General features: G+C 49.7%; 3 protein-coding genes across 7 annotated transcripts in view; 2 read left to right on the top strand and 1 right to left on the bottom strand.

Annotated features, from left to right (window-relative positions):
• UBXN7 (UBX domain protein 7) overlaps positions 1 to 10,524 on the top strand; it is a 35,235-nt gene extending 24,711 nt beyond the window's left edge. For all 3 annotated transcript variants that reach the window (XM_049802367.1, XM_049802368.1, XM_049802369.1), the window contains exon 11: positions 118 to 10,524. In XM_049802367.1, coding sequence (XP_049658324.1) covers positions 118 to 279 — 162 coding nt within the window. In that variant the 3' untranslated portion in view covers positions 280 to 10,524. The remainder of the gene's footprint in view (positions 1 to 117) is intronic.
• On the top strand, positions 10,525 to 14,543 carry TM4SF19 (transmembrane 4 L six family member 19). 3 transcript variants are annotated; one of them, XM_049802372.1, is made up of 5 exons: positions 10,525 to 11,067; positions 12,956 to 13,139; positions 13,251 to 13,328; positions 13,860 to 14,044; positions 14,351 to 14,543. In XM_049802372.1, exons 1-5 carry the CDS (start codon positions 11,003 to 11,005, stop codon positions 14,535 to 14,537), a joined length of 699 nt encoding a protein of 232 aa, XP_049658329.1. In that variant the 5' UTR covers positions 10,525 to 11,002; the 3' UTR covers positions 14,538 to 14,543. The 3 variants fall into 3 exon arrangements, with proteins under 3 accessions (XP_049658329.1, XP_049658330.1, XP_049658327.1); XM_049802373.1 differs by having other exon boundaries at positions 12,956 to 13,328; positions 13,974 to 14,044; XM_049802370.1 differs by having other exon boundaries at positions 12,956 to 13,328.
• Positions 14,544 to 14,549: 6 nt separating this feature from the next.
• On the bottom strand, positions 14,550 to 19,699 carry NEU4 (neuraminidase 4). Its single transcript, XM_049802366.1, has 4 exons — positions 19,548 to 19,699; positions 18,485 to 18,690; positions 18,038 to 18,293; positions 14,550 to 17,628 (listed from the first exon to the last, which is right to left on the bottom strand). The coding sequence occupies exons 2-4, from the start codon at positions 18,683 to 18,685 to the stop codon at positions 16,577 to 16,579; spliced, it is 1,509 nt and encodes a 502-aa protein (XP_049658323.1). The 5' UTR covers positions 18,686 to 18,690; positions 19,548 to 19,699; the 3' UTR covers positions 14,550 to 16,576.
• Positions 19,700 to 20,150: the final 451 nt, after the last annotated feature.

The following is a 20,150-nucleotide window of genomic DNA, read 5'->3' as shown; positions in this document are numbered from 1 at the left end:
CAAAATTTCCTTTGTGATTACAAACTTCCTTTTTTAAAGGAAAATGGGATTTTTTTTTAACATTCTTTTGTGTTGTTTTGAATTATATGACACTTCTTTGCCTTTCTTTCTCTTCAGGCTCTTGTGAAACATGTCCAGTCAAAAGGATACCCCAATGAACGCTTTGAACTTCTCACCAACTTCCCTCGAAGGAAACTCTCCCACCTGGACTATGAGATCACATTACAGGAGGCAGGCCTGTGTCCTCAAGAGACTGTGTTTGTGCAGGAAAGGAATTAGCACGGTGGCCTGAGTTCTCCCAGCCTTCCTCCCCTCTCCTCTTTGCCTGGGACACCAATTCATTAAATATGCAGTTGAGGGTCATAGGATTGCAGTGCTGAAATCAGGCAGGCAGCTGGCTGGCCCTTCTCTTTCTTCTTCCCTTCTCCTGCTCTAGTGACCAAATGAGAGCGATCAGAGTTTTATTTTCTTCCTCAGCTTGGGCCCTGCAGAGAGCATTAGGAAGAACATCTTTCCATTGTTTTCATGGAATAAAGTAAAATGATGATCTGTGTATCCAGTATGCTGGGGCTTGGAGTGGCCATAATATACATACCCTTCTCGCTGCTATTCTTAAATCTGTTTTGTTTAATTTATCTTTGAAAATAGTGTGTGATAAGGCACTGTGTCATCTGTCTATAAGGAGAGAATGTAATCTTCAGTACAGTCTTTCCTTTGTTTTGATTCTCTCCACGAAAGGTCTCCATTAACCTTACAGCCTTCTCAAGGGTTCACTTGGTTTTGGGGAAGGAGTTGGATTGAGCTGTGGTGAGATACTCTGCCCCCATCTAATTTCAAGGCTTCTAGATTGCATGCATGTTTTCCTCCTGCTTTAAATGCTGCCAGTGGACATAGTAAAAAAAACAACCAACCAACAAAAACCCCCCAACTATATTCTATATGGGATTGACTGCTTGGCCCAGAGGAAAAGCTGCGTGTCCACTGTTGGAGCAGAACTGATTCCTTGGTAGAAGTAGGTGGGGGTTCCATTTGTTCTCTTCCCAGCATCCCCTAAATGTCTCTTTTTTACTTACTGTCAGGATTTTGCAAATGATAGAAAGTGGCAAGATAATGTAAAGAACTTGGACTCTCTGGAAAACACCTGTCATAAAAACTTGACAGTTAGTTGGCTTTTTGCTTTGCATGGTGTTTTGTTTTGTTTTCCCCAGGAGTGACTAGCTTTGCAGGGGCTTTATGGCACTGACTGCAAGTGAGCAGGACAGCAAGTCATAGGCAGGTTTTCTTTCCTTAATTAAAAACATACACAGCCTTGTCAAACTGTGGAATGAATTAATGCTTTATAAAAGACTTCACAGCCTGGTGGCTTGAATGCTCTAGGCTGCTTTTTATGCTCTTCATCTACAGTCACTTACCTCTAAATCTAGAAGGCTGTATGGAAAGCTGCTGCTTTATTTAGGCTTTCTTTTCAGCTCTGGAAGCCGGCACCAGAAGTCATGCAGGCGTATCCTGTGTGTACACTGGGCTGCGCAGTGCCCTGTTTTTCCAGTGTCTTCTCGTAGACATTGAGCTGTTGATCAGTTGGTGTTACAATAGGTAGTACAGTGGGATAACAGTTAACAAACACAGCCATCCTCAAGATGGATGTCGAATCTGTGTATTTACTTAACTAAGAACTCAAATTAGTGTGCTCTTCATCAGTGAGGAAGAAGGCATGTGAGACCTACCACAACTGCTAACTTTTTCTGCAACTGTCAGATGATTATACTTGTTAAAGACTTTAGTGGTCAGAAATTTACCATAGACTAAAACTTTTCAAGATATTTTGCCTTTAATTTCATACTAGCCTGCATACTTTGGAGTCTTTAAGGAAATCACAGAAAATGTCTTGCATTCTCCATGATAATATTAGCTCACAACTATCTTCTGCTCATAACTGAGGTTTTTTGTGTAATCATACAATTGCATAAATTGATTTCCCTTATACACAAGAGCTATATTGCATTCTACTGCAAGATGCAGTATCAGGAAAGCAAAAGCTGATCACGGTTTTCTGGTCAGTGGTTCATGTGACATCAGATGGCATTTTTAGTTTGTAAAGAGACCCTGGCATTGAGGCTGCTTCCCAGCATTTGAAAGTGAATTGCAAGGCCAGCAGAGGAGGAGGGGATGTTCGTGTTTGGCCTGTGAAGCAGCAGTGGCACCTGTAGACTGAAGGATCCTTTGTGTTACTAGGATATCCAAATTCCTAACTCAGAGTTGGTCATATGAGAGAGCGGGACAGAAGCAAACCCTTTCGGTGTAGATCTAATGCTGCCCTAAGTATCTTCAGCTGTCTAGTTGAAATAACTCACTGATGTTTGTTGCCTTGAAACTCATTACCTCTTCTGTGGTTAGCCACAGGAAAATTAAGGCAGGCTGCTAACAGGATGCAGTACCCAACACATGTATAGATAGTCCTTTCGTGTCCCTCAGGCTGGGGTTGGGAGCATGTTGGCCTTTCCTGCTCTCCTGCCGGTGTAAGGCAGGGAGCCTTTATGGTTCTGCTGATTCCTCGATTCCTCTTTTGAGCTGTTGCAGGCTGGCTGTGTTTGCTGGTGGAGGGCCAACTCACTTTGCACAGGCTTGGGTTTGTATCTGCTCTGGGAACGTTGTTTGCATCAACTTTTCTAGCAGTTAAGTTATACATAGAAAATTGACTCTGCCTTTTCAGTCCTAGGTCTGTTTTATTGGTAGCTTCTCTTGTTTCCCCCTGCCCCTCCCCTGTGGTACTAATGTACATGGGGCTAGGCTGTGATATGTTGAAGCACTCTGATACAAAATAACTAACAGCTGTATCAGCAGTGGGGAAGAGGGCAAACCACATTGCGGACAAGAGCTGAACTTCTTCCATCAGTTCTGTTGCTGGAGAGATCGTGCACTGTGTGGTCCCGTACTATGAACCTTCCCTTCTTACCCTCTTTTTCAGAGCTAAGTGTGCGAGTCGCAGGGCAGCTGACAATTCCTCCTCTGCTCAGCTGTAAGAAAAGCAGTAACCTTACGCTCACCATCTTGCTATCAAAAACAAACAGGGAGCCCTAGGTTAGTTAGCTTTTCATTGCTTTTGTTATGCTCAGTAACTTCTCTCGCAAGGAAGCAAATGTTGCACTTGGCTGCTGCAAGTTTATTTTTAAACCATCAAGAAACATGCCTCTGGAGCACAGTAAATGGTTTCGCCTGCTGGTGTAGTAGGACCAGGAGTGCTTATGCTCTCACTTAATTATTTTTTTTTTGAGGTTTTACTTAGAAAAATATTAATCCCCTAATGGGGAAAGAAGAATGTAAAATTGAAAATTTACATTGAAAATGGGATTTTATTTCTGTCTTGCAGTTCCTAGTAGTTTATTCTGTTCCAAAAAGTTAGGAGCTTGTTTGTTTTGGTTTGTTTTGGTTTGTTTTTCTGGCACTATGTGTTTTTTCTTTCAGTTTTGTTTTGTTTTGGGCTGTGAGCAGGAGGCAGAGAAAAAAAGTTTTTAAGAAGTATGTGCCCTTGCATGTGGCTTTTCTCTCCCTTCATTCTTCTGCCCTCTATCCCCCTTCTTCCCAACCCAAATAAAACCAGTGCTGCAGCACACACCTCAATCAGCTGTGCAGTGGTGGCTGAAAGCTGTTAAGCACCAACCAGGATACGTCATTCATGTTGTTCCTCCAAACTCCGAAGGCTTTGTGTTTTGCTGGCCTGAGGAACGTGGCTGAAAACATTAACCAAGTTATGCCTGCAACAGCTTGTAGCAGTGAAGGTGTAAACTAGTTGGGCTCTATTTATAAAAAGCCTTTGTCACCATTGCTTCTAGATGTTAAATCTGAAGTTCAAGTTGCTTTTGACAAGGTTGGAAAAAAATGCCTTAATTCTCTACTTGCAAAATAAGATGTTGAAATATGAAGGACAAAGAAAAAAAAAAATCCTTCAAAGGCTGTGGTTTGTGGCTTCATATGAGTGTTGGTTGGCCATAATTTGTGTGTTGTGTTGCAAGGACTGACATGAGTTTGGAGGAGCAGAAGTGCATGTAGACAGTGGAAGTCTTTCTGAGAAGAGAATTAAACGGAGCTAACGCGTTTCAAGCTGTAGCTTCTTGCTGCTTGTGGAGAAGTTTCCTCTGCATGTGCTTTTCATCTAACAATGCTTTGTTTTGACATTTAATGTCTAATTGCAGCTAATAGTCACAGTCACAACCCGTATTCAGAAACAGAAGGCAAAATGAGCACTGGCTTTTCCTGCCAGGTGCTGTTGATACATCTACTGTTGGCTTCCTGCTTGTGATCCTTCAGAGGCCCGGAGAAGGATTTCAGGTCTTCCTGATGATACATGCTCTTAAGTCAAGCTGATTGACCAGCTTCAACCTCACAACATTCCCTACTGACATAAAAAGGGCAGATAAAGACTGTGCCAAACATTTCTGAGTGTACTCATGTTGGTTTTTTTAGGCTTTGAGTTAAGGTCTGCTGTTTTTAAGTTTCTGATATTCATGGACTGAAGTATGTTGTCCTTCCTGATAAATCAGATAAGTTGACATCAGTATTAAAAGAACGTGCATATATGTGCGTAATAGCCTTGTAAAATATAGTTGTCTATAAAAAGGCACCCAAAGGTACCATTGTTCCTAAGTAGATTTAAACAGCAGTTTTGCATCACCCTACTTTCCAGAGCTCACTAGAACTGCTGCCTTGCTATTACAGGAGAATAACAGCTCCTGTCTGTAAAGCACGTCTGTTGTTCACTGCTGCAAACAGCTTGCATTTCACATGGTCCACTACTTTCATAGATACATTTTTTAAAGACTACCGAATTTATATACTCACCTGCACCAGCTTATACCAGCTTCCACTTTCACTGGTGCTGTGGTTTGTACCATTGCAGAAACTGGCAGCTGGTTTTAGAATGTGTTTTAATAAACAAACCTCATCACTGAAGGGTCTGATTTCTCAAATACACTTTTTAGAAAACATGTAATTCTGTGCTTTGCTGTTTGATATACATTGGGACTATTGAGAACTTTTTCATTAAGTGTACTTGAGTTCTTGATGGCTAAGTGGAAAAATTTCTTGAAAGCACTAGAAAGAAAAGCCAGCATCCTCAAAAATGAAAGTTTCATCTCCGTGAATGAGGTCTTTGAACACAGCTGCCCTGGAGCAGAGGGCACAACACGCGGTTTGCAGCTTGTGTGGGCAGCTAATGACAGCCAGATCTGAGAGCGCACTCTTTGCCTCTGGGAGGAGCTGGGATGCTGAATCCTGGCTTTTTGAGTCTGTTCTTGACAGAGCACCGAGCTTGTTCACAGGGATCGAAGAGCAACAAAGGCTAAACCAAAAGCATTTTTCTTTTGGGGGCAAGGTGTCACTTGGGCTGCGTTTTGTCAGGTACCAACTGCTGTGGAGATGCATAAAATCTGGTGTTTGGTTTTTGGGTTTGTTTTTTTTCCCTAAACCATGTGAAGAAAGAGATAAAATTTTTAGTAAATGTCACTAGTTTCTTCTTGTTTAATCCCTTTTTAGTCCAGTTAGTAAAAAATAGGTAGTCCTGGACTTCCAGAGGAGGAGGGGTAGCAGAGACGCGCTTTAGATGGGTGAAGTGCAAAGTCTCAGTCCCATAAAGACTCAGTGTGCCTTGTCTAGCTGTTTCAATAGATTCAATACAGCTTCTCCTCTCCCCAACCCTTTCCGTTTATTTATTTTAACAGAAATTATTTTCTTTAAATGGAACAGCTACTGTTTTAAAGGTAGAACAAAACTCATGGTTTGAGCCCTATATTGGTCATCTACATTGTTGGAAATACTGGCAGTCGCATGTTTGGAGTTGATCTGAACACGTTTGGCGACTGGCTGTTGAGGTCTGTTGGCTGACATTCTGCAAAGAGAGTCTTGCTGAGGTTTTCTCTGAGCCTGAGGTTTTACTGCATTTTGGTTTTACTCTGCTATCTGCTCCTGAACTGGCGAGGTTAATGGATACCCTTTCTGTGATGATGTACAGGATTACTTTTATTCCAGTCTCCTCTTGTCTGTGAGATGCTTAGTGTCTGTTCACTCCCAATAAATATAGCCATATGTATATATACACACACACACACACACACACACGTTTTTAATCGGAGAATGTGGCACTTGACATCAGTGCCTCAACTTGCCTCAGTTTTATGTTCTGTTGTTTTATATGGGTATACTAGGAGTGAGTGCAGAAGTTTGGGATTTGGTCACTGTCTTTAATTACTGTGAGTGTCTGCAGTACAGAGAAAAGTAATTTTGTAACTGCTTGTTAAACGGTGCTGAGACTTTAAGGTATAGAAGGATAGATATTAAAAGTACATGGAGCAGGGGGACGAGGTGCTATTTTATAGAACAAATTTATATGAAGAACTTCTGGGTAAAATTCAGAGATGTGGTGCCTCGTCAGAGACACAAGACTATAGGATAGATGATTTTTAAAAATAAAGCTATTTCCTCTAATTGGTGAACTTACACTTTCAAAATTATGACTTTGCCTGTCAGTTTTTACGGTCATCACTTTCTTCTTCAATGATGGCGACTTCATGTGGGAGGAGGGAGAGGATTAATTTGGAAGATTTCAGCTCACCATGCTGGGAGGGACCAAACTCAAGGAAACCTCTGATCTATATACACAACTGCTGCATTTTTTTATAAATATATGTAAATGTCCTATTGTAATATTTGATCCTGGAAATAAAACAAACGGTTTTCAGTAGCTTTCTTCATCTCTTGGGTTTTGGGTTTGGGGTTTTTGTTGTTGTTTTGGTTCTAATGAAAGTCTGTCCCTGTGTTATATGGAGAGTTTCTGAGATTTTCCGTAAGGTTATTGGGGGTAGAAGGAAAGAAAATCAAGCCAGGTTCCCTATGTGTGTGTATCTGACTTTTCAGTAAAATTGTCAGATTGGGTGCTTTTCTTTTTCCTTTGCCTCTGGGTCTGTGAACCTTGACTAGGCAGAATAGGTCCAGGTGCCATAGCTTCTGTTGAACCTCTGGGAAGTTTATGATTTTCCTATCCTGGCTGTAGTAGCTTTTGTTGGCGTTGGCTCTCTTTACAAAATAAGTAGCAGAAGCTGCAGCTCAGCAGAAGCTGGAGAAGTCCAAATGTGTGTTATTTTAGATACTAGCTCCAGGTCTGCCCAGCCAGCAAGGACAGGGCTTACCTGAATTTGAAGCCCGTTTGCAATATGGTGCCTGATAATAAATGCAACCAAGTAAGTGACTTCAGTAGAAAGCATCTGCTTCCTGCTGATGAGGAATTGTTGATTACTGTGAGCTGCTTGCTTAGCCCAAGAAAGCTTCAGCCCATTCTAGAGGTTACAAAATCTTGAAGAGAGACAAACTTTTGGTACCTTGCTAGGAAAAATACCCTTATGAAAATGAATAAAAAGAGGCAGGGCTAGGACTTTTCATCCTTCCCAGTGGAAAGGCAGAGAAAATGCGGCTTTCTGTTCTGAACCATCAATGTCCTCCTGGTACAGGTGTTGTCAAGACGGAGCCTCTAAACTTCTGCAGTTGTCTTTTGGGCTCCTTGGGACATTCCTGTAAGGGCCTCACATGAAATGCTGATGAGCAGAGTCCCTTCTGGGCAAGTACTTATCAGGTGCAGTGGAGAAACAAAAACTTAGGAAACTGATTTCAGGTCATCCTCGTGTTCCTGACTGTAGGTGGGTGTCCACTGAAACAATAACTTCAGCCGCTGCCCCGGTCTTGCTCTGTTTGAACTCTCCAAAAAGTTATGGAATAGGGTGACTGACTGTGCCAACAGTCATGCTAAAACCTTCAACCAGTGTTCATTATGACTCATTTCCAGCATGCCTTGGATAGGAGGGCAAATGTCCCTGGCTTGGCTTATCCGAACCCAAAACTTTCTCGAGGGAGGTTATCCGAGTTCTGTGGTTAACACCCTCCTGGGAGACACTGACTTCCAGAGGAGGCCAGAAGGCTGTTGCTCCAGCTCCAGCTGCCTTTCCAGAGGTATCTTGGAAGTGACTTTCTCTTTAGTTTTCAGCATATGTGCCTCTCTTTCTCACTATGTTAACTGGACGATGCCAGCTTCTGTGATGAAGACTTGCTTGTGTGCCTCTCAAGGCTGGAAAACAACCTGATCTCTTCATGCAGCTTAGGAAAATATTTCCCATTCCAACTGAGTCAGAAATATTTTTTTCATCATAGTCTGCAGGTCAGGGGATACAGGATAGACTAAAGATACCTCTTGGTTTTAATTTATTTATTTTTCCTTTCTGCAGATGCCTTCCAACTTTTAACTGGGTTGGTTTATCTCATCTGAAGTATTAAATCAGGTGAAATTCGTAAGGAAGTTAAAGCCAATGCCATATTATCTAGCACAATCGTGTTGGTATTTCTTCAGTCTGAGTTCTAGCCACAAACTGTGCAGGATGTGTCTAAGGGGATCACCGTTGGCAGTGAATGTGCCCACACCTGAGTTTGGAGAAGTCCTAGCTAGCTAGTGGCAGAAACAGATTTGCAGATGGTCTGAGAGGAGTGGGAGAGACTGGTGACTCATGCTGAGCATCCTCTGGACAGGACCAAGGTGGAGGTTGGTTTGGCACAGAATGGTTCGATCTTGCAGATTCAGACCCAACTCAGCCTCTTTGATTCTCCTTGAAGCCAAACCACTCTTGAAACCCAACCTGCCATACAATTTCCACAGCCCCAGGGGAGTTTGAGGAAGCAAAGAGCAGGGGAGCATGGTTAAGAGAGCGGACGCAGTGGTTATAAAAAGCTCACAGACCTTAAAGTTCAGGAAGAGCCACTGCCAAATGTGACCTGCAAACCGTAGGCTGGAGAGGCAGATCCCTCTAAGTGTGACAGGATAAAGCAACACGAAATGACTAGGATGAAAGCAGCTGGCATCTCTTCAGCTGCAATCCGGTGTCAGAGAAGGAGTTGGCAGGAGGACCTTGCCGAGCCAGCGTCACGTTGCATGGGACCACATTTGGCAGCACTGTGGCAGGGTGACTTGGCAGCAAGTTACTTGAATTGCTGTGCTGATACTTTCATAATTAAGGTCTTGTGTGAGAAAGGGAGGCATGCAGCAGCTCAAGGTGCTTGGGGAAGCTGTGCAGGGCTAAAATTAGCCTTTTATTATTATTATTATTACTATTATGGACTTGAGCTGGAGCGGGTATAAGGGAAAGATCAGTGATACTGGGGTAAAGATTCACCCTGATGCTTCATCATGAATGACATGGTGTTTTTTGTGGGAGATGATTGACCAGATCATGTGTGTGGCAACGTAGGAAGCTCAGATTGCCGTGACGAAGAAAAGGGCACAAGATGAGGTTGCAACACATTTTCTTCCAGCAGACTGAAAAACGCTTCCTCTCTTTCTAAATAAAAAAAAAAAAAGAGAAGGAAAAAATGTATTATTCTCAGCAGTCTGCTGTCCTACATGTTTTCCCTTTGCTGCTGTCTGGTTTTTAGAGACCAATTCATCTTATTTAAGAATAAAACAGGAATTTACATGCTGGTGCAAACTCTGATCTTCCTTTCAGAGGAACTATCATTATTCGGATAATTTGCTCCTCTCAGCTTATTTTTCCTAGAAAAACGGAATTGGCTGATGTAACCCAGTCTCGCCCATTCATCTTTTTCCATGTGGCACTCAAGGGGTCCAACTCCATTTTCTGTTTCTGCCAACAGTGGCATGCTGTACTTAGAGCAGTTTTTATATTCTCGACAGTCCTGTACTCACTGGTTTGAAAGCAGGAAAAGCTACTTTGAAACGTGTTGGCAAATGCTACTGGTGTGCATTGCCCTAGGTAGAGCAAGGTAGCACTCTAGTTGCTTTTTTTATTTACTATATTGGAGCAAGACGTTATCAGGGCTATAAGATAGCTGCACTTAGACTTCATCTCCTGTGGCTGTTGCAGATGGGGAAGCCCACATCCCAGGTAGCTGATGTGCCTCAGGTCCTCATGATGAATGCATGAGGAATATGAACCTTCTCCAAACTCTTCTTTGAGAAGGTTCTTCCTTTTGCCTGCACAGCCCACAAGCAGTTCTCCTCTTTGCTTGTGCTGCCCGCAATCCCCTGCCAGAAAAACGGCTCCATTTTTGCCATTTTTTGTACTACAGCTTTCCTGTCTCCTGTTCTCAGACACGGAGGTCATGTTCTCCTAGTCCTGTTTCCCATCTTGGAGCTGCTACTGTTAGACCTTCTCTGTGGGATCAGAAGAGATTTCCCATTGTATGCTAACTGCCAGCCATGTTGACCCCGGATAGGACTTTGAAATGCTGCTGTCTGGTGACTTGCAATAGTTAAGATAAGATACCCAGAAATAACCTTTCTCTCTCAATGTTATCACCAAGATGCGAGATATATACGTAATGGGGGTATGCTTAACACCTGGAGGAAAAGCTGGGCTATCTGCAAGAAAGCAAAAGGCAGAAGATAGGAACCAGCTGAGACACGAGAATATTTAAAAGCTTTCATAAAAATATTAGTATACTCCCTCCTGCGGGTAAGAATGAGAAGAGGCAGCCATGCACAAAGCTCTTGCACAACAAGGGAAATAAGGTGAAACACGATGGAAGAAGCCCTTGGTGGGGGACGTGGACTCACGGTGACAGAACGATAGTGTTTAGAGTGGGCTGCAGAGGAGAGAGGAAAATGTTCACCCTACATAGTCATTGCAGGCTGTTCCAGGAGAAATGGTGTTTGCTACTCGGGCAATGGTCAAGGCATTTAGGGCAGACGTGGTAGAAGCCTTAAAATCTGAAGTTGTGCATGTTTTGGTGGACTTGTGGCTTCAGCCAGTGGAAGGGGGCATGATCAAATAGATGGATCAGCCGCAACACCGGCAGAGGCTAGCTCATTCAGACGGGACAGTCATTCTTCCTTTTGAGCCGGCAGTTGTGTGGGAGAGGGGAGGATCGTGACTGATGCGGTGGGTGGACCTTAGGGTGGAGGAGGAAGACATGGAGCACATGCTAGGACATCATAAATAGTCACCCATGGGTCATGCCTCCAGGACAGGGCTCATCTAAGGGGTGGACGCTGCTGGCTTCATGTGGCATCACTTCCAGGTAAGCCGAGAAGGCGGGTAGACAGGTTGCCTGGGCTTTGCTTGAATCCCCTTGCTTTTGGCCATGGAGACATGCTAGCAGGAAGGGAGTCTTTCTTTTGAGTGTCCTAATAGAGACTGACTGAGCTGCTTTACCTCCCCTTACAGAGGGGTTTGTCTGTCTGTATTGGCTGAGGTAGAAGAAAGCAGCTAATGCAAACGCTTCATGCTCAAGGGGAGCATTGTTGGGGGAACAGCAAGCTGTGGAGAGCTTCCTGGTGGAAGGAGACCTGCTGCCTTCCCCAGGAAGAGGGCAGCAGTGGAGGGGCAAGAGAGTCCTTGGAGAGGTTAAAGGGAGACTTACAGAAGATCACAGAAGCCTCGGGCTGGTGAGAGCAGCCCACGCTGTGAGCTCCTGAGGAGCAAGAGCTATTCTGGAAGGTCCTCCAAAGTGGGGAGGTGGGACAGCACTGAACGCTCGTGGCTCTGGGGGCCACAACCATGCATAATCCCTGGACTACAGGTGGGACTGCAGTGAGGGCAAGAGGCCCTAAATTCCTTATAACCAAGGCAGGAAGGATAGAAAGCAGTGGAGAGGTAAAGCTCCAGGATGGGTGGAACTGGTGGTCCACCTTGGGCTTCTTGGCTTGTGTCATCTCCATGCAGCAGAGTTTTGCAGCCCTGTTCCTCCACATTCAGCCCTCCCTAGCCCCCAGCAGCCTGACGGGGCTGGCGTGGCTGGTCTCTAAGCAGGTTGCAGCCGCACAAAGCCCCGTTGGGCGGGTGCCCCCCGGCCTCTAGGGCTATGCAGATGCTGGACACGCAGCCTGAGCGGTTCCTCCCCATCGCTGACGCTGTGCACGAGGGAGGCTGAGGCAGCTCTTCCCACGGAAACGACCACGCGGCACATCTTCGCTTCTGCTTCTGCAAAGCCAGAGCGAGCCTGAAATAAATTAGCCAGTGTGACAAGCAGCTTGATTCAGGGAGCTTGCGCAAAATGGGTTGCAAGCCGCCAGGAAAGGGGAAAAATGCATAAAACCAACTTGAAGCAAAAGTGAACACAGGGTAGAAGAAACCTGGAAAACCGGGGCAACAGCAAACCAGGTTGTTGTCAGCAGTCCCAGAGTGACCAATGGATATCCCCTGTCTTGGGGGTGCAGAAGAGGGAGAGTTAATTTTTGTCAAGATATCACTTGGAGATGGGCAGGCACTTCCTAGGTGAACTGATAACTTAATAAAATGCCAGCGGAGCTGGATGGCTTGCCTGAGGATAGGTGATAACCTTTTCTTAATTAACTTTAATTGGTTTCAGCATATTCAGACCTACGGTAGGACTAGTGTGTGATGGGGATGGTGTTGCTGTCGGATTTGATTGGAGACTGATGTGCTTTCACAAGTCCTTGCCCAAGGATATTGCCCCTTTCCTGGCTCCCTCCTACTCATTGTAAGCACTCGAAGTCAAACCGAGCCGTGATGGTTGGTAACATTTTGGAGGAGTTGACCTTGTGGGTCTCACATCTTTCAAGGCTCGGTGTGGGACCTGCCATTGTTTTAAACTCCCTTACCCATTTGACAAAGAAATATTAGCAGGTCTGTAGCTGGGCTTCTCCTTCTGTGATAAAATAGCTCAACCTCAAGAAAACTGTTTGATGGCAGTAGATCAGTATTACCATTGGATTTATTTTTAATATTTCATTAATTAGATGGTGTGTGGAAAATAGGATTTCCACTGGAAATTGCCCTCGAGTAAGGGCAATGCCAGTGGGGTAGGCTGGGACCCAAAAGCATGAACCAGAAAACTCCCATCCACCTGTGGCTGTGAGATGGGCGTAGGGTAGGGGAGCCATGGGGCATTGAATGGATGAAGGCAGCCCCTTCCTCTCCTCCTCTTCCTCCCCATCCTCATGCAGGGTGGCCATGTGTGTGGGGAAATGCAGCCGGATCGTGGGTCCCTGTCTGCTGGCACTGGGCACGCTCTCTGTGGCAGCCAACATCCTCCTGCTCTTCCCTGGCGGGACATCAAAGTACCTGGTGGAGGGGCACATCAGCAAGCAAGCCAGGGCCATGCCAGGTGTCTGGGGAGGCGGCATCACCGTGAGTACCGCAGTTTGCACCGCGCCCTTCCTCGCGTGTCTGTGGAGCAGGGATGAAGGGACAGAGCAGGTGGCTCCCCTTCGTCCCCCAGCTGCTTTTTCCTTCCTGCAGGTGCTGCTGGCAGCGACCCATATCACAGCGGTGGGGTGGCGATGTGCCGGCTGCTCCGACTGCGGCACCCGTCGCAACGTAAGGCAGCGCCAGGACCCCCGTGCCAAAGCAGTCCCAAGCAGCCCATGGTGGGATGTGGTGGGTGGCCTCAGGGTGGGATGTGGTGAGGTGCCACCTCGCCCATGGTCCTGTGGTGGGACTCAGCATGGATCCTCCTCTCCCATGGCCCCAGGGCGGGATGTGGCAGGGTGCCCCCTCTTGCATGGTGGTTCGTGGAAGGGTGCCTCCTCTCCCCTGGCCCCATGGTGGGATGTTGCATGGTGCCACCTCCCAAGAGGTGGCATGGGCTGCTGGCATGGGCTCTGCCTCACCAACCTCTGCATGGCAGCTCCCTGCCTGTCCCCGCTCCCTGCCTGCTTCTGTCTGGCTCAAAACAGCCCAGCGATGGCTCTATCCTTAGCCTCGGCTCCCCAGGGCTGCAGCCCCTTGGGGTGAGGGGAAGGGGAGATTTGCCCCCTTACCAGACTCCACCAGTAACAAACAGCCACATTTTGGAGCCCACCTGACTTTCAGTCCCCCCACACTGCCCTCACCGGGTACTGCCCGCAGGCTTTCGTCTCTGCTGTGCTCTCCAAGCTGGCACTTCTGGGTGCTGCCGCCTGCTTCGTCCTCTCTGGGGTGGGTTTGACCGATGGACCCCTCTGCTTCTACAATGCCTCTGAGCATGGCCGCGGGCATGGCATCCTCTGGGATTACCCCTTCCTGGACGCCGGCGGCAAGGAGCCTGACACCAGGTGAGGCAGCAGGGTTGAGTTGTCAGTGCCACCTCATCAGCTTATTGCTAATTAAGTCTGTATTATTTATGGTGGGTGGGGTGAGGTGGGCTTGCTGGTGGTCATGCAAGACCCCAGTAGCTCAAGAGGTCCTCACCTTTCACGGCTTTCTATGTGGTCCTTCCCATCCCCATCACACTGCTGACCCTGTTCACCCTCGGGATGAAGGAGGGGGCATCTGGGGCACACCTCCATGGTGGAAAGCGATGTGATTCCTGATGCGTTGCGGGGCTGCATCTTGCATCTCCTTCTCTCCCCATCATGCAGGGCACAGAATTACCTGTATGATCGTCGCACCTGGAGCACCTGCCTGGAGCCGGAGGGCATCGTGGCCTGGAATGTTGTCCTCTTCTCTCTCCTGCTGCTTGTCAGCGCCACCGAGATGGTGCTGGCCTCCCTCCAGATCCTCAACGGCTGCCTCGGGTGCCTCTGCGGCTTTTGTGAGGGGAAGTAGGGACCTGCGACGGTGCCAGGAGGATGGCGCTTGGAGGAGGTATCAGCCCCCGGGTGTCCCTTGGCTGGTGGCAAATGCTGTAGCAGGGATATGGCAGGAACTGTGACACCAGCCCAGTACAAGAGCCCCGTGCAAGATGGACAGGGTTGCCCATAGGGGACAGACATCCCAGCCTGCGTGAGTTGTCGAAGCAATGGGCGTGGGGTCAGTGTGCAAAGGGCTGCCTCCATGCAGAGCCCTCCACCTGGGCAATACCTCTTCCTCCTCCCTGGAGCAGATGCCCTTGGGGGTAGCAGCCATTTGGGGATGGAAATGAGCCCAGTAAGCGATGGAGGTGAGGACCTGGTTTCTGGCATCCCGACACGAGCCCAATGGCTCCCCTGGCCGTTACTCATCAGCCTCCACCTGCCCGGGTGCAAAATGTGACGCGATGGTATTTGTAGAGACAAGAGCTGGAACACTAACTTATTTTCATTAATCAGTCTGTATTTAGGGCAGCTTGCATTAGTGTTTGTCTCCGGCACCGGGCAGGAGAGGTGAAGGAGACTGGAGGAGCCGAGCCAGGCTCTGGCTGGGGCTGGGGGGCTTGGATGGAGTCGTGCTGGGGGAAGTAGTGCTGGAATTGAGGTGTAGCCCCCCTGAAGTTCACCCGTATGCACACATATGCATGCAGCAAATGTTAGGAGCCCCGCACGCATCCCCACCGGCCTAGGACCTCCAACGCACCACCCGCCGCTGCACTCGCAGGGGGTGTCACTGGCTTCAGCGCATCCCCCATCCCCGCGCCCTCATCCCCTAATCCTTCACAGGGGCCAAGCGTGGGTACAGACCTGAACCTGCCTGTGCTGGGAGGATGTTTGCCACAAAACTGATAAGGTTCGGAGGAAAGTAGCAATGTCCAGGGTAGCTTAAAAAACCCATAAACAATCAGCCAGGTTAAACAGTAACTGGGCAACTGTTGAGGTTTAACCCCAGCTGGCAACTAAGCACCACACAGCCACTCATTCACCCTCCTCCCCAGCAGAATGGAGGTAAGAGAAGTGGAAGGGTAAAAGTGAGAAAACTCATGGGTTGAGATAAGAAGAGTTTAATAATTGGAAAAAAAAAAAAAAAAAAGGAAAGTAACAGAGACAGAGAAATAAAACCCAGGAAAGACAAGTGATACAAATGAAAACAATTGCTCACCACCAACTGACCGATGCCCAGCCAGTCCCCGAGCAGTGTCCGCCAGCCAACTTTCCCCCCCCAAGTTTTATTGCTGAGCATGATGTCACATGGTGTGGAATATCCCTTGGGTCAGTTGGGGTCAGCTGTCCTTGCTGTGTCCCCTCCCAACTGCTTGTGCACCCCCAGCCTGCTCGCTGGTAGGGCAGTGTGAGGAGCAGAAAAGGCCTTAACTCTGTGTAAGCGCTGCTCAGCAGTAACAAAAACACCTCTGTATCATCAACACTGTTTTCAGCACAAATCGAAAATATAGTACTATGAAGAAAATTAATTCTACCCCAGCCAAAAGCAGCACAGTGATTTTAGAGAGACTGTTCAGAGAAGAGGCATTGGCTCAAACAGCACCATTAAAAAGTAGCAATTAAAAAAAGAACATAAATATTTATGACCATGGGAGGAAAACCCTCAGAGCAGGGTGGTAGTACCAGGTATGGCACAGCTGGAGCATGACATCCCACCGGCCCAGCACCTGGCATAGGCAGGTGGCACAGGGTGTCCCCAGATGCCTTCTCCCCTGCTTTGCTGCTGTTGCCCCCCATTATGTATTTCATGGGGTGGCTCATGCACTCAGAAAGGAGCCTGGGGCTGGGCTGGTGGCACAAGCCTCCATGCCTAATCAACTATGTAATTAAAAAATAGCAATAAAAATGAGATAAAAATCCAGTTTTGGGACGGTAGCGCATGCCTTCTGTGTGATGGGGCCATGCTGGCCGGTGGCAGGACCCCAGGCTGTGAGCATCCCAGTGCGCTGGGCTCTGGGTTGGTGCCCCAGGGTCCGGTGCTGGAGGACTGGGGGGACCCAACCTGGGGGGGCATTAGGAGACGAGGCAGCTCTTTCGCCTCCGCTTCCTGCGGTGTGTGGGGCCGCTGTCCTGCTGGGGAGCAGCGGCTGTCAGGGGGATGTTCTGGAGCACATCGTATAGCGTGAACATACTGAAGGAGATCTGCTCGTAGGGCGATCGTGTTCCATTCTCGTAGAGGCAGGCGAAAGCGATGGCTGGGCCACCAGAGATGGAGGCCTCATTGTAGGGCAGCTCCATGTAAGCCAGGTCTGAGTAAGCACTTGGGCCCTCATAGATGACCCACGGCTCGGTCCAGCTCTCCACGTCCCTGGGGAAGGTGCTCAGGTGAACCCCCATGTTGACCCGTGACATGGAGCTGGTGGGATGGGAGTAGAGGACCCATGTTGGTGCTTGGAAGAAGGTGGTGGGGCTGGGGGTCACCACAGGGTCCCCTCGGACTAAGGCAATACCATGGGCATGGCTGTGAAGCCCTGGGGTAGGACAGCCCTCCTTGGGCTCGGCTGGCTCGTGGTGGCTGCTGGTGGACACAGCGGGCAGCTCATCACCTGCTGCCTGCTGGGTGGGCAGGTACCGAAATCCCTGGAGCATCCCAGGGAGCAGCCGGCGAGCTGAGCCTCGGAGGGGCATCGTGGGGTCCCAGGGGGCAGTGGGGACATAGACGAAAGGTGCGGGGAAGCCGATGACGCTGCCATGACAACCATGGGGGGGCTCGACCAGCCGCTGGACCAGCTGCCCCCCGTGGAAGACAGCCCCATCGTCTGTGCTGAGCGCCTGGACCCTGAAGCCCAAAGGGCTGCGGGCATTGCAGTAGAGGACGTTGGAGCCATCCTCCTCATCCACTGAGACCAGCTGGCACTCGCCTGTCTGCAGGTTGGGGATGAACTCCCCAAAGCGCCAGCCCCGGCCGTGGTCATCACTGTAGAAGGCAAAGGAGTGAGGGGTGGTCTTGCAGAGCTGGCCAAAGCACTCCTTGCAGTCGATGTGGTAGCTGTAGGCGGGCACCAGCAGCCGGCCGGATCGCAGCTGGATCCCGTGCCCGGGGCCCAGTGCAAATGTCGCCCAGTCTGGGGAGGGGAGATGGGATGTGAGTAAAGAGTGGCCTCCATGGTGCACCTGCCATGCCCAACGTGGAAGAGTCTCCAGAGCATTCCCCCCCCCCCCAGCCTAGCAAGGTGGTGGGGTGGGAGTGCAGCAGGGCCCAGTGCTGCCTGGTTGTCCTCACACATAGGCCTACCCACAGCTACAGGGCCTCTCCATCGTCTCTCCCACCCCGTGCAAGCGATAGAGCTACTCCCTCCATCCCTTCTCCCCTCTGCTTGAGGTCATCTTCCATCCCATCTCTTTGATGCTTGTGGGCTTCCTACCCTGAGGCCACCTCCAGCCACACCACAGGTGGCTCCAGAAGGCCAAAACCCATGGTCATCCTCCTGCTGACTGTCCCCCCCCGCTCCTCGCCCCTCTCCAGTGGGCTACCTTTGATGGCCCCGCCAATGACCTGCTGCGTCAGGTCTGTGGCTGTGCTCCAGCTCAGGCCCTGGTCGGCGCTGGTGACACAGCAGAGGCGGGTGACATTTTGGCCGGTGACAATCTGGTAGGCTTCAGGGGTCCTGCCCAGCACCGTGATGAAGAAAAGGAAGAGGGTGCCAGTGAACTCATCATAGAGCGGGCAGGGGTTCATCGACCGGTGGTGCTGCAGCGTCGCCGTCTCCAGCACGCGCATATCTTCCCACTGCCCAGGGAGGAGGAGAGGAGGGAGAGGGGTGAGGACCACCCCACTTCACCTGACCCAGCCTCCCCTCCCCATGCAGGTGCCTCCAGGAGCTCAGCTGTGCTCAGCAGTGGAGGATAATCACCTCGCCGTCCCCGTGCCCCCAGCCCAGTGTGTCCCCCCCCAACCCCAGGTGCATCCCCCTGTCCCACCTCCACGTAGCTCCCGTAGATCGTGCCACGGCGCAGCACCAGCAGGTTGGCATGGGCATCGTCGGCACTCAGCCGCTCCTCAGCGAAAGCCAGCAGTTTGGCCACACAGGGCAGGTAGAGCAGAGCAGGCACGCGGTATGTGACGCCATTGGACTCCTTCTCAAAGAGGACGGTCCGGGCAGGGAAGTGCCGGGAGCCCATGGCTTCTGTGGCAGAAAGATGCAGCCTCACCCTGGTGGGCTGATGAAGGCAGGGGGAACCAGCTGCTGGGCACGGCTGGGGTTGCGAGCTGGACTGTCCTTGGAGGGGTTTGGGGTTTAACTTGGTGGGCTTGGGTTTGGGGAACCCCCCACCCTGGGAGCATGGGCTGGAGGGCAGGTTGCTACAGGCAGGGTTGGGGCTGAGGGGGGCTGAATGTGTGCTGCTGTGGTGGCAAGTCACCACCCCTCAGAGGTGGGACAGGATTTTGAGTTACACCAAAGAGGCTGACCTGGGCTACCCTGAAATAAAATTCAATCAATCAAATCAATCTTCAAGATGCTGTTCAAAAGCAGTTTCTGGTAAATCGAGGCCAGTCAGCAAAGGGCAGGGTGAGACCTGTGGTTCCCTGCTCCCACCACCAAGTGAGTGTTGGGGGGACAGAGCCTGTCCCCACACGGCCAAAAACCTGGGAGCATGGGGTCAGGCTCCTTGCGAGGGGGTCAGGGAGCATTTTGTGCTAGTACCTCCAGCGCAGCGGACCCAGCCAGCTCCTTATTTCCCCCCTCCCCTGCAGGGAAAAGCTGGGGTGCACAACATGAACTGTGGGGTCCCCGGCTGGGCTGTCCCTGCGGCAGCGGGCTGCAAGTGGTCCCTGAGCACCCTTCATTCAGGGGCAGCAGGAGAGCCGTCATGGTCAGCTGTCCCCAGGTTACATGTCCCTACATGTCCTAGGTTATTGCCGCAGGAGGAGATGGGCATCCCACCCAGGGTGCAGCTGGAGTGGCTGAGGGCAACTTTCACCTGTGTTTTAATTAGGAGCTTTTGCTGATCAAACACCCCACAGAGAAGCTAAGGCACTCACCGGGTCCTGTTCAGCTGGGAATGCCCCCTCCACCACAGGGTAATGTCGGCTCCTGCAGCTGCTGGCTTTCTGCAGAGCCCGTTGCCTCACTGCTTCGCTGCTACCCCCCCCCCCCTTGCAGGGTCCCCCCACCGATGGGTCACGGGGCTCCCGCAGTGGCGGTGGCTGGGAAAAAGCCCTGAGTCAGCAGTGGCAGCCACTCGTGCGGTGCCGGGCGGCACAAAGGCACCATTATCAGCCCAGGCAGAGCCAGGGGACTGCCAAATCACCTTGCTCAAACCCGCCAGGAGGGAATGCAAGGGGAGCCATGGCGCGGGGGTGTCTGCATCTCCTGCCTCAGTTTCACTCCTCCTGCAGGCTGGGAGAGGCTTGACCTCCCTGCCCAGGTGCTGCAACCCATGTTCACCATGGTCTACCCCAGCCGTGAGCTCCCCAGCTGTGGTCCAGAGGGTCCCAGCCTTCCCAGGACAACCATCCGGACACAGGTCAGCTGTTAAGAAATTATTTTTACGCTTATATTCCATCGCTGGCATCAGCTTAGCTGAAGGGGCTTGACAAAATTCATACGGCAAGTCACGGATCAGAAGCTCCAAGGCGACAGTT

This window comes from Accipiter gentilis, chromosome 6 (assembly GCF_929443795.1).
Source record: "Accipiter gentilis chromosome 6, bAccGen1.1, whole genome shotgun sequence".
Taxonomy (NCBI): domain Eukaryota; kingdom Metazoa; phylum Chordata; class Aves; order Accipitriformes; family Accipitridae; genus Astur; species Astur gentilis.
This window is presented reverse-complemented; position numbering and strand designations above follow the sequence as displayed.